Below are 12,922 nucleotides of genomic sequence, written 5' to 3'. Positions count from 1 at the left end.
TTTTTTTTGTCTCATAGTCCTCCTTAGTACAAAGTAATGATTAATAAATAACTTGAAATTATAGTTCATGAGTTCATGAGCTATGAACGATGACATAAACAGTCCATTAGTCACAGTTTCTACTTCTCCACATATGCTTGTTTTCCAACCATCCTTCCTAAACCTATATGAATATATTTATATGGCTTTGAGGTTTTCTGTGCACTGAAATTATGCATGTTAGGTGATGACATGAGCTGATTTAATGTATGTATTTAACACCCTTTGAAACCTCTTGCTGGATATATTATCATGTTCATTGATGTCTTAGTCCTCTCTAATCTAACTTATTTCTTGCTGATTATCATTAATTTCAAATTCATGGTCAGTTGAATTGTACCTGTCATGTTTGCATCAACCTGCTGTTTTAATACTATGATGGTACAAAAGTAAAAATTGCATGCTTGTCTGCACATTTATTAAACGTATTCCTACCGGGAGATTAGTCAGACTAAAAATAACTAGTATAGGCCACATAGCCTTAAAACCACTCCACATAGTCTTTAATGGTATTAATAATAATAACAACATCAAATGCATAAATGATAATTCATTGCGTTTAAAATCTACATTTCAGACTTTTTGTAATGTATATGTGGAGCTGGATATCAAGGGTTAAACGGTAAATAATTTAGCCATAAAAACAGACAATAACAATGAGTTGTTGATAAAATGAGAATTTATTCAATAATTACATGAAGCACAATCGGAGCATGTTTCATGAAGTTAAGAGTGGAAATGTGTCTAAAATTCAGCATCCATATATGGTTTACACATGGGTCTCTTGAGGGGCTTACTTTACAAAAACCTTGCTCAAGTTTAGTAAAAATTCTGAAACAATTATGCTTGTTGTATTGTACTCATTGAGACCTTTCAAATGACATATGACACAGGACTATCTGAGCTGTATGATGTATTTGACATATTGCAGTATGTAGTACAAAAAAGTAGTTATAAATTATGAAAACATTTATTTTTTCTATTTATCAGCAAATAACTCAGCACTACTTAGGAGTTTATCAAATTGGCTACATTCATTGTAAATTTCAAACTCTAAGCTTTCAAATGACACCTATTTTAATTTGATTTGTTTTGGTCTGTGTGACTCCGCCCACTGCCAGTTCAGCCAATAGTATTTCCACACCCCGGGATGCCAGATAGCAGGAAAACACACAGATCGCAGTCATCAAACAAATTGGCTCAGAGATCACAGATTCCACACAACTTAAAAAGCCTCGGTATTCATCTAAACATCTCTATGAACAAGAGCTTATTAAAACACGGATAAATCAACTCATCAACTTACAGTGTGTAAGTCTCCTTGACTTTCATTGTCAATTGTGCTTGTTCTGTTGCGTGTCCTCAAACTGGCAACCCGCCCGTAAGTGTCGAGTCTGAGGAGGCGGGAGAAACACACTCGCACACAGTGAACGCATGCTAAAACACAGAGCAAACAGAAAAGAATCGCGTGCAGACGAAGATAAGAAATGTCACAGATGCAGGTTTGCCACGCACCATTCAAATGAAGGCGGAGCAAAGACAGCAAAATGCCTGTATTGTAAAAACAAAACAAAAATGTTACACTTTGCAAGGACTTGTAGGAAAAAAATAAGCAGATCAGAAAATGGATAAAAAGAGAGACAAGCCAGGATTTAAAGAGAAACTCACAGGAACTGTGCATGAGTCTGATTCGGATGATTTAGAGGAGTTTGTGAACTCCATCGACTCAGAAGGTAAAGAGACTGTAAAAGTGCAAAGCCATATAATCAAAATGATAGTGGATACAGGCAGTAGAAAAAATGTCATCAGTGAGCAACGGTACGAGACTATCTTCACACAGAAAGGCGTCACTCTGTGCCAGACGAATGAACATATGATTTTTTTTTGCAGATACTCCCTTTAAATACGTAGGTTCCTTTGATGCTAGTTTAAAATACACAGAATCATAAAATACACCATATATGTGATTAAAGGACGGTAAAACCACTGCTGGGGAGGAATGCATGTCTTAAGCTGGGAGTTTAACAGGTGTTGTCTGTCAACAAAGTGGAAAATTCCCCAGGCAGGTTCAGCAAACTGGCCAAAGAGTCACTGCTCAAAACACTGCAACAAGTGTCAGGATAGTTTCACAGAGTCACTGTCGATGAGAAAATATCAGCTGTGGCACAAGGACTACGATGAGTCCCATATCACATGATTGAAGCTGTCAATCAAGAGCTCGATAAGAGGACTGAAGAAGGAATTATTGAGGAGGTTGATGAAGGTGTATAATGGACCTCCAACCTCTTACTGATAGCAAAGAAAGACACGACAGAGGTGAGACTGTGTGTTGATTTAAGAGAGGTCAATAAAGCAGTCATTCGTGAAAGACATCCAGTCCCTACAGTTAATAGCATCCTTCAAGCGATGCAAGATGTAAAAGGATTTGCTAAATTGGATGCCAGGAAAGGATTTTGACAGGTTGATTCAGCAGAGTAGTCAACAAACTTCATCACACACAGATGGTGCTACCGTTTCCAAAAAGTTCATTTTGGCCTTTCTAGTGCACCGGGGCTTATCAAAGAACAACTGACTCCATACTTTGTGGATCACCAGGGGTAGATTGGTACATGGATGATGTTTTTAGTGTGTGCTGACACTGGCAGAAAGCTGGAGGAAAGATTGAGAGCAGTGTTTGAAAGATTCAAAGAAAGAGGACTTGAACTGAACAAAGATAAGTGTTCATTCAGACTAGCTAAATCTGATCCCAGGAAAGTGGAGGCTGTGTGTGGAGAACCCAGGACACAAAATGTAAGTCAGTTGAGATCATATCTGGATACATCTGGATATCTAATGACATTTATTCCTAAATCGGCAAACATACAGTCCTCCAACAGCATGAAAGAAGCTCTGACAAGCGAACCTTGTCTTGCCTATTTTCAACTTAAAGGAGAACTCCGGTCAATTTTTACATTGGGCTCATTTTTTTGTACATTTGGAGTGCTGTCAATACAGAGAACAACGACAAAAATCGGTGTTGCCTACACCGTGTTATCGGAATTGACTAAGTAGGACTAATACAAGGTGAATGCGTTCTTACTGTTATTGACTACTTTTCCCGTCCTGAGGCAGTGGTGATAGCTGACATCTCCTCATAAACAGTCACTGCAGAACTGAGGAAAATGTTTGCTCGCTTTGGCTATCCATCAAAAGATGTGACTGACAATAGCAGACATTCAAGCATTTAAAACTTTTCTCAAGAATGGAGGTATCAAGGACATCTGCACTTCGCTGTATTATCCTAAGAGTAACGGGAAGATTTAACGGTTCCATCAATATCTGAAAAAGACGTTTTAAACATCCAATGCAAGTGTGAAAATAAAGTGTGGAAAGAGGAGCTTCTGAAAATGATGATGTCTACTGTGCCACTCCTCATCGTGCTTCAGGAGAAATCCCAGCATTTCTTATGTTTTCCAGAGATATTCAAACAAAGTGAGAACTGTTTGAATTGAGAACCTGTTACAAGAACAGAACACACAGAAAGTCAAAACACATCATCAGACATATAAGGAGAAAATGAAAGGCTATAAAGATAAAACAAACAGAGCAAAGGATCATTCCTTCAAAGTGGGAGATGTAGACTTCAACGCAAATATAGAGCAAGAAAAGTTAGACTCAGAGTTTTGAAAGTGCAAGGTGTGTCCTGAGCAAAACGTCAGACAGCTCATTTGAACTTGTGAATACAGAAGATGGATCATTGATCAAAAGTAATGTCAAACACATGAGACATGCATCAATGTCTGTGGATTCACCTGTTCCTGAGCTTGAGAAGGAGAGCATAAGTTCACATCTGCAAAGAGACCAAGTGCAACGTGAGCAAGAAAGACATGTCTACAAACGAAGAGAAGATATATTTACATAAAGAAACTATTTATAATTTAAAAATGATATAATTTTGTATAGATATTGTATAGATTTTTATGTCCTGTAACTGAAAGGTATAACGGAAACTTTGGCAAATAAAGGATCAAATTAAAAAAATGTTTTTACATAACTTATAAAGAAGATCTGTAAATGAAAGAAAAGGGAAATAAAAAATAAAAATTAGATCTCTTTAACATCTCAGATGTTTTCCTAAACAAAAATGAGGTTGCTTTAACATCAAATGGAGACTCTAACACTCTCATATTTGTCTCCTCTAAAGTTTCAAAAGATATCTCCAGAACATAACACACTGTGGTCAGATTTTCTCCTAAAGACTCACATTTGTCTCCTCTAAAGTTTAGAAGACATGTTGGACTCTTTTCTCTCAGAACTGTGTCTCAGTTGTGTCTACTTTTATTTCCCCTAAAGAATCTTAGTAGAAACATCTGTGACACATCTGTTACTAAAATGAGAGATATTTGAGAATCACAACATCTAAGTCTCCTGAGCTTGAAAAGAGCAACCTCCGAGCAATAAAATATGAATATGAATGAGGACTTGAAAGAGATTACAGCAAGACAAAATGTTCTATGTTCCTTCCACCACATTCTCAGCTTTGACTCGTTTTCTGATTTATGAGAATCATAACTAAGTCTCTTGGGCTTAGGAAAAATAAATAAAATAAATATATGTTTCCTCTGAATCCTCCATGTGACTCTCATATTCAAGGTAATGTTGATTACCCTGCTCACATGCTGTTTACACAATGCTATCACATTTGTAAAAATGCTTATACAACAAGGTTAGTGTTACAGAAATTACAGTTCCAGCTTTAAATGTAACAGTTGTGTTGATTTAATTAAGAAAATATAATTTTTTGTATTCTTTCAAATTTAATACAACATTTTCATTGCAATTATATAATATCCACATAAAACTGACTGAAAATAAAATTGAAAAAATCAGCATGAATCTCAGAATTCATATGGTTTTCCCACTTTTCTTGCAATGACAGCAGCACTAAAAAAAAAATAAAAGTGCACGAACTCCAGAAGTTTGTATAAAACTGATGATCATGTTCTCCAGCATGATTTGAGATGACCCGAAGAGCATCTTATGAAGAGTGTGTGAAATATATGAACCATGCACAAAAAACTTGTACACTGACGCAATTAAAATTACACTACTGAATAGATGAAAAATATCTTTACATACCAAGAACTCACATAAAACAGGATTAATTCACATGTGAGATGTGAGAACATGAGCAGGTGCTGATAAACAAACTCCCCTCCAGTATATAAAGATAAACCAGAGATCCACAGCGCAATATCCAGACATTCACATTGATCTACTGAACTGGTTCGTGGTATAAAAATACATATTTTAACCATTATAACAATTATTTATGTATAATTCTGTTTTAAATTCTATGCAGAGTTTCAGTGTTCATTGAGAAACAATGGCGGTCTGGACTGTCTACCTGTCTTTCTGTCTTCTCATAGCTTTGAGTGCTTCAGGTAAGAGCATCAATCCATGTTTCACATCATAACTAAAGTAAATTATCACTATGTGCACTAAAGTATACCTGAGTTTGTCACTTATTATCATTATATTAAGACAACAACAATTATATCATTATATCAGCTAAAGTTATTGATTCTTATGAATGTATTATATTATTATTTTACAACAAAATACATCAACAAATATGCGTTTTAATCTGTAGTATACATTTATTATTATTATTATTAGTAGTAGTAGTAGTAGTATGTATGTATGTATGTATGTATGTATGTATGAACATTTGACTCTGATGTTAGTTCTTCAGAATTTGTTGTGTACCATATGTTTACATTACCTATGCAAAGCTGACCAATATGACTATATATATAATAATAAAAAATTCCACTTCAGTGATGACGAGCAGAAGTTCACGTAAATTTGGCTTGGGATTTATCTTTTGTGCTGCGCGTCCTCTTTATTCACTTATTTAGTTGACATGAAATGCTTTAGTTACCCGGAAAGACCCATTATACTACTTTCAGGGTGTCATACGATGGTGTCCATCGCTTTTACATTGCCAGATTCCTTCTGGAAGACAACGTGGTTTGCAATGAGCAGTTCGATAATGAGTTCCAGATGGTGGTTCAACGCACCAAAAAGAAAGGTTACACCATCCTATTCATGATGTTGTAGGTCTCCAGCATGTCCAGCACCATCTGGTGGCTCATCCTAGCATTCACTTGGTTCCTCAAGGCTGGGGTGAAATGGGGTTACGAGGCCATTGATGCAAATTCGCAATATTTATATGAGATCTCTTCGTTTACTACCACAAACTGATAATGGTCAGATAAGTATGATTTAAACCATGCTAATGCAATTCCACTAATGCCAACATAATTTTCGAGTCTATTTAAAAGAATGTTGTGGTCAATGGTGTCAAATGCAGCACTAAGATCGAGTAACACCAATAGTGAGATACAACCACGATCGGATGATAAGAGCAAATCATTTGTGACTCTAACGAGAGCTGTCTCAGTACTTTGGTACGGTCTAAATCAAGACTGGAAATCCTCACAGATATCATTTCTTTCTAAAAAGGAACATAGTTGTGAAGATACTGCCTTTTCTTTGACAAAAGGGTAGATTCAAAATCGGCCTGTAATGGACTAATTTTGTAGAATCAAGTTGCGATTTAAATAATCAAGAAGTTTAATCATAGCCAGCTTAAATTTTTTCGGTACATATTCTAGAGACAAAGATGAATTAATGATATTAAGAAGAGGATCTAGGACTTCTGGAAGCATCTCTATCAGTAGCTTAGTCGGGTCTAACATACATGTTGTAGATTTAGATGATTTAATGAGTTTAGTAAATTCTTCCTCTCCTATAGCAACGAATGAATCAAATTTTTCCTCAGGGAGACTACAATGCACTGCCTGATGCGATACTGTAGTAGACGGTTGCATAGTTATAATTTTCTCCCTAATATTATCAATCTTATAAGTGAAAAAGTTCATAAAGTCATTACTGCTGTGTTCTTTGGAAACTTCAGAAGTAGAAACTTTACTTCTTGTTAATTTTGCCAATGTATCAAATAAATACCTAGGGTTGTGTTTGTTTTCTTCTAAGAGAGTCGAGAAATAAGCAGATCTAGCAGCTTTTTAAAGCCTTTCTGTACGCAAGTACGGCTAGTTTTGTTTTCTTCCAGCTATACTCCATTTTTCTGGCTGCTCTCTTAAGGGCCTGAGTGTGCTCGTTGTACCACGGCGTTGGACTATTTTCTTTAATCTTCTTGAAGTGCAAAGGAGAAATTGTGTCTAAAGTGCTGGAAAAGAGAGTTATAAGTAGTTCTTCTAAGCTATCTGGGATGCTGAGCAGATGAAACTGATCAGGTATATTATTAATAAAGCAATCTTTAGTGGCAGAAGTTATGGTTCATTGTGCCTGAAGAAGACCTGATGGTCGAAACGTTGTGCTATTAATAAATTCATTTGAAGCAGCTATTTTCAGTGTGCGGACATCACGCTTCTTTTTTCATAGACATATTTATAACACGGAGTCGGCTTTGCAGCCTTGGCTAAATGAAGTTTATACGAGACTAGATAATGATCTGAGATGTCATCGCTCTGCTGCAGAATTTCAACGGCATCCACATCTATTCCGTGTGATAATATTAGATCTAGAGTATGATTACGACAGTGAGTGGGTCCTGACACGTGTTGTCTAACTTCAATACAGTTCATAATGTCTTTAAATGCTAGCGTGTTGTGCTAGTGATAACAATTTAGATAAAAGCTAGCGATATCAGATTAATGTGTGGTGATGAGTAATTGAATGTGTGGTGATGAGTAAGTTATATTTACCGATATAAACAACAGGGAATGATAGTAAATCTAGATTCAAAACAGAAAGCTATACGGAGCATAAACACGCAAACCACTCATGAACTGTCTAATGTTTAACAGAAATAGTAGACACAAATTATTAACTAAAAAAAAAAAAAAATTTGTTAAGCAAGGGCAAACATAGAATAGTTCATTTTACAGTGATCTTTGATCTTCCACTAAAGTATCTCGATCCACAGATCGAAACATCGTTCCAGAATGTCCCAACATCCCACATGGCGAGAGAGTGGACTGTTTCCCAGATCCCGGCGCTTCCGAGGTAAACTGCATATGGATATGGCCTACATTGTCACATGCCTGTCCTGTCTTGTGCTGCACATGGGTGTTTTTGTTGTTTGCCATGTGTTCTTGTTTATTGTCTAGCCCCTCCCATCTTGTTATCTGATTATTTGGTTAATTTGTCCCACCTGTTGTGTTCGTTACCCTCCTTTGTTTGTTCCCCTATTTAGCCTCCTTGTGTTTGTAGTCTTGTGCTGGCTCGTTGTCCGTGTTACCTGTATTTGATGTTCCTGTGCTGTTGGTATCTGAGTTCTGAGTTTTTGTATTTTGTCTATGTTTGTTTATTAAATCTTCTCTGCACTTGAATCCTCGTCTCTCGTTCAGTGTCCCGTGACAGAACGAGCCAGCCAAGTATGTGGATTCAGCAGAGCGAGATTTTTCCTCCGGGGGAGAACAAGGGAAACTCCATTTCCCTGTTTGAATATTTTGCCAGGTGTGCTCAGAGAACTTTGGAGGAGGAGAGCACCATGTCTGACGGTGATCAGATCGGAGGAGGTGGTTCGGTGGTTTCGGAGCCGGTGGTCAGGAGACGGAGGAGGAGGAGAAAGGCGCCACTTCAACGTCACGTCACATCTGCCCAGCCAGAGACGGTTCACGTCACGTCTGCCCAGCCAGAGACTGTTCACGTCACGTCTGCCCAGCCAGAGACTGTTCACGTCACGTCTGCCCAGCCAGAGACTGTTCACGTCACGTCGGCCCAGCCAGAGACTGTTCACGTCACGTCGGCCCAGCCAGAGACTGTTCACGTCACGTCGGCCCAGCCAGAGACTGTTCCTGAGCCTATGTCTTCGGACAAGATGGTCGTCGCTGCCGCCGAGCCTGTTCAAGTCACGCCTGCCGAGCCTGTGTCCCCTGACAAGATGGCCGCCGTCGAGCCTGTGTCTTCGGACAAGATGGCCGCCGCCGAGCCTGTTCACATCACGCCTGCCGAGCCTGTGTCCCCTGACAAGATGGCCGCCGTCGAGCCTGTGTCTGAGCCGGTGGTGTCTGTTCCTGAGCCTGAGCCCTCTGTGACCGCGACACTGGCCATTATGGCCACAGCCATGTTGTGTGTGTGGGCTACGCACACACTTGAGCCGGTGGTGTCTGTTCCTGAGCCGGAGCCAGTGTCTGTTCCTGAGCCGGAGCCAGTGTCTGTTCCTGAGCCGGAGCCAGTGTCTGTTCCTGAGCCGGAGCCAGTGTCTGTTCCTGAGCCGGAGCCAGTGTCTGTTCCTGAGCCGGAGCCAGTGTCTGTTCCTGAGCCGGAGCCAGTGTCTGTTCCTGAGCCGGAGCCAGTGTCTGTTCCTGAGCCGGAGCCAGTGTCTGTTCCTGAGCCGGAGCCAGTGTCTGTTCCTGAGCCGGAGCCAGTGTCTGTTCCTGAGCCGGAGCCAGTGTCTGTTCCTGAGCCGGAGCCAGTGTCTGTTCCTGAGCCGGAGCCAGTGTCTGTTCCTGAGCCGGAGCCAGTGTCTGTTCCTGAGCCAGTGTCTGTTCCTGAGCCGGAGCCAGTGTCTGTTCCTGAGCCGGAGCCAGTGTCTGTTCCTGAGCCGGAGCCAGTGTCTGTTCCTGAGCCGGAGCCAGTGTCTGTTCCTGAGCCGGAGCCAGTGTCTGTTCCTGAGCCGGAGCCAGTGTCTGTTCCTGAGCCGGAGCCAGTGTCTGTTCCTGAGCCGGAGCCAGTGTCTGTTCCTGAGCCGGAGCCAGTGTCTGTTCCTGAGCCGGAGCCAGTGTCTGTTCCTGAGCCGGAGCCAGTGTCTGTTCCTGAGCCGGAGCCAGTGTCTGTTCCTGAGCCGGAGCCAGTGTCTGTTCCTGAGCCGGAGCCAGTGTCTGTTCCTGAGCCGGAGCCAGTGTCTGTTCCTGAGCCGGAGCCAGTGTCTGTTCCTGAGCCGGAGCCAGTGTCTGTTCCTGAGCCGGAGCCAGTGTCTGTTCCTGAGCCTGTGTCTGTTCCTGAGCCTGTGTCTGTTCCTGAGCCTGTGTCTGTGTCTGTTCCTGAACCTGAGCCGGTGGTGCCAGTTCCAGTGCCCGAGCCTGTGGTGCCAGTTCCAGTGCCCGAGCCGGTGGTGCCAGTTCCAGTGCCCGAGCCGGTGGTGCCAGTTCCCGTGCCCGAGCCGGTGGGGTCTGTTCCTGAGCCGGTGGTGCCAGTTCCAGTGCCCGAGCCGGTGGTGCCAGTTCCAGTGCCCGAGCCGGTGGTGCCAGTTCCAGTGCCCGAGCCGGTGGTGTCTGTTCCAGTGCCCGAGCCGGTGGTGTCTGTTCCAGTGCCCGAGCCGGTGGTGTCTGTTCCAGTGCCCGAGCCGGTGGTGTCTGTTCCAGTGCCCGAGCCGGTGGTGTCTGTTCCAGTGCCCGAGCCGGTGGGGTCTGTTCCTGAGCCGCCCGAGGGGTCGTCTCCGCCCTGGCCGCCCGAGGGGTCGTCTCCGCCCTGGCCGCCCGAGGGGCCGTCTCCGCCCTGGCCGCCCGAGGGGCCGTCTCCGCCCTGGCCGCCCGAGGGGCCGTCTCCGCCCTGGCCGCCCGAGGGGCCGTCTCCGCCCTGGCCGCCCGAGGGGCCGTCTCCGCCCTGGCCGCCCGAGGGGCCGTCTCCGCCCTGGCCGCCCGAGGGGCCGTCTCCGCCCTGGCCGCCCGAGGGGTCGTCTCCGCCCTGGCCGCCCGAGGGGTCGTCTCCGCCCTGGCCGCCCGAGGGGTCGTCTCCGCCCTGGCCGCCCGAGGGGTCGTCTCCGCCCTGGCCGCCCGAGGGGTCGTCTCCGCCCTGGCCGCCCGAGGGGTCGTCTCCGCCCTGGCCGCCCAAGAGAGAGTCTCCGCCCTGGCCGCCCAAGAGAGAGTCTCCGCCCTGGCCGCCAGATGGACGGTCTGCACCGCCCTGGACTCTCGAACTTTGTGTCCCGCCCTGGTCTGTCCCTCCCGTCCCGCCCTGGTCTGTCCCTCCCGTCCCGCCCGTCCCGCCCTGGTCTGTCCCTCCCGTCCCGCCCGTCCCGCCCTGGTCTGTCCCTCCCGTCCCGCCCTGGTCTGTCCCTCCCGTCCCGCCCTGGTCTGTCCCTCCCGTCCCGCCCTGGTCTGTCCCTCCCGTTCCGTTCGGGTCTTGTGGAGCGTCTGGTAGCCGCTCCGTAGGGAGGGGGTAATGTCACATGCCTGTCCTGTCTTGTGCTGCACATGGGTGTTTTTGTTGTTTGCCATGTGTTCTTGTTTATTGTCTAGCCCCTCCCATCTTGTTATCTGATTATTTGGTTAATTTGTCCCACCTGTTGTGTTCGTTACCCTCCTTTGTTTGTTCCCCTATTTAGCCTCCTTGTGTTTGTAGTCTTGTGCTGGCTCGTTGTCCGTGTTACCTGTATTTGATGTTCCTGTGCTGTTGGTATCTGAGTTCTGAGTTTTTGTATTTTGTCTATGTTTGTTTATTAAATCTTCTCTGCACTTGAATCCTCGTCTCTCGTTCAGTGTCCCGTGACATACATTCCACACAAACTCCCAGCATGCTTTGCTAAATTTTTACTGTGTGTCCTTACAGCAAAAATGTTTGGAAAGAGCTTGCTGTTGGAGCCCCGCGAGTGAGGCTAACGTCCCCTGGTGCTTCTTTTCCAAAAACCACGGCTACAACGTGGTCAGTGAAAGCAGGCCTGACAGCACACGTGAGTTCAGCTTGAAACAAGATGTTGTGCAAATCTGCTTTCCATTTTGCTTTGAAAAGTTTGTGTTTGACCATTCAGCAAGTAGAGTAAACGATTCGCCAAGACCTGATGGAAAATGTTTGTTTTGCTGTAGATATTGAGGCCCAGCTGACTCGATTGGATGCTCCGTCTCTATTTGGAGCTGATATTAAAGAGTTGACCTTCTACGCTGAAATGCAGACAGAAAACCGTCTTCGATTTAAGGTCTGTTTAAAAACTGACGTAAGGCACGGTGTCAATATAAAGACGTCTATAATGGCGTGCAATGTTCTCTTTGTCTACCAGATCACTGATGCAAAGCAAGCCAGGTTTGAGGTTCCTCACGAGCATGTTCAAGCACCTTCCACCCCTCCCACCGGACCCCTAAAATATAGACTGGAGCTGATCCAGAAGCCCTTTGGACTGAAAGTTTGGAGAACATCTCCTGAGAAACTCCTGTGAGTGGGGAGCTTTTCACCTTTTCACACTCTGGGAGGTTTAGGCATTGCTATACAATCCAGCACAGGATCATTTTAGAGTGTTTCTTTGACTAAACAAGGGGCAATCACAGCACCAAAAAGACAGAAAGACAGCAATGCAATCAAGCTTCTTGTAAAGCAACAGTCTTTGCCTTGCTGTCCACGTGATATTGATGGAAACTGTACACGCAAACTTTGTTTCATTTTGTTATTGTCTGCCGTCATGTCACAGGCTGGTAAAGAGTAAGTCCTGATTCCTAGTTCCTAGACGAGTTCAAGTCTAGTTTGATCATTTTTAAGTCACAGTCACTATCAGGCCTGCTTCATGAATGTTGCATCTTTCACATAATCAATGCGGTGGCCTTTTCAAAGAAATATTAAAGAATGCACTGCTGCTTATTAGAAGCATATGCAAGAGTTTGCATCAGTTTTTTCTTACGAAATTATGTTCAACCAACAAACTACCCCCAAAAAAGACAAAAAAAAAAAACTTTTAATTTCAACATTTATTCTTCTTATCCAGTCCTATGTAAAGCATACTGGGAACGAGAAACCCACAGACCAATATTCAAAAAGTTAAAGTTGCAAAAACTTTATTAGAAAAATCCATTTACGCAAAAATTTGAGTTTAAATTACACACAATAAATTATCAATATTATTACATCAACAGAAACCCAGTGTTTTAACAAAGACATCTATGTA

The 12,922-nt window shown here is 43.3% G+C and overlaps 1 protein-coding gene across 1 annotated transcript in view; it reads left to right on the top strand.

Annotated features, from left to right (window-relative positions):
• Positions 1 to 1,663: 1,663 nt before the first annotated feature.
• Positions 1,664 to 12,922, top strand: part of LOC308695094 (sucrase-isomaltase, intestinal-like) — a gene marked incomplete at its 5' end in the record, with an annotated part of 41,111 nt that continues 29,852 nt past the window's right edge. Inside the window, 5 exons of the mRNA XM_081373057.1 lie at positions 1,664 to 1,772; positions 8,033 to 8,112; positions 11,602 to 11,722; positions 11,856 to 11,965; positions 12,047 to 12,198. Coding sequence (XP_081229183.1) covers positions 1,664 to 1,772; positions 8,033 to 8,112; positions 11,602 to 11,722; positions 11,856 to 11,965; positions 12,047 to 12,198 — 572 coding nt within the window. The remainder of the gene's footprint in view (positions 1,773 to 8,032; positions 8,113 to 11,601; positions 11,723 to 11,855; positions 11,966 to 12,046; positions 12,199 to 12,922) is intronic.

This window comes from Scardinius erythrophthalmus (assembly GCF_964197995.2).
Source record: "Scardinius erythrophthalmus genome assembly, chromosome: 1".
Taxonomy (NCBI): domain Eukaryota; kingdom Metazoa; phylum Chordata; class Actinopteri; order Cypriniformes; family Leuciscidae; genus Scardinius; species Scardinius erythrophthalmus.
Note: the sequence above shows the minus strand (reverse complement) of the source record. Positions and strands in the feature narration are given on the sequence as shown.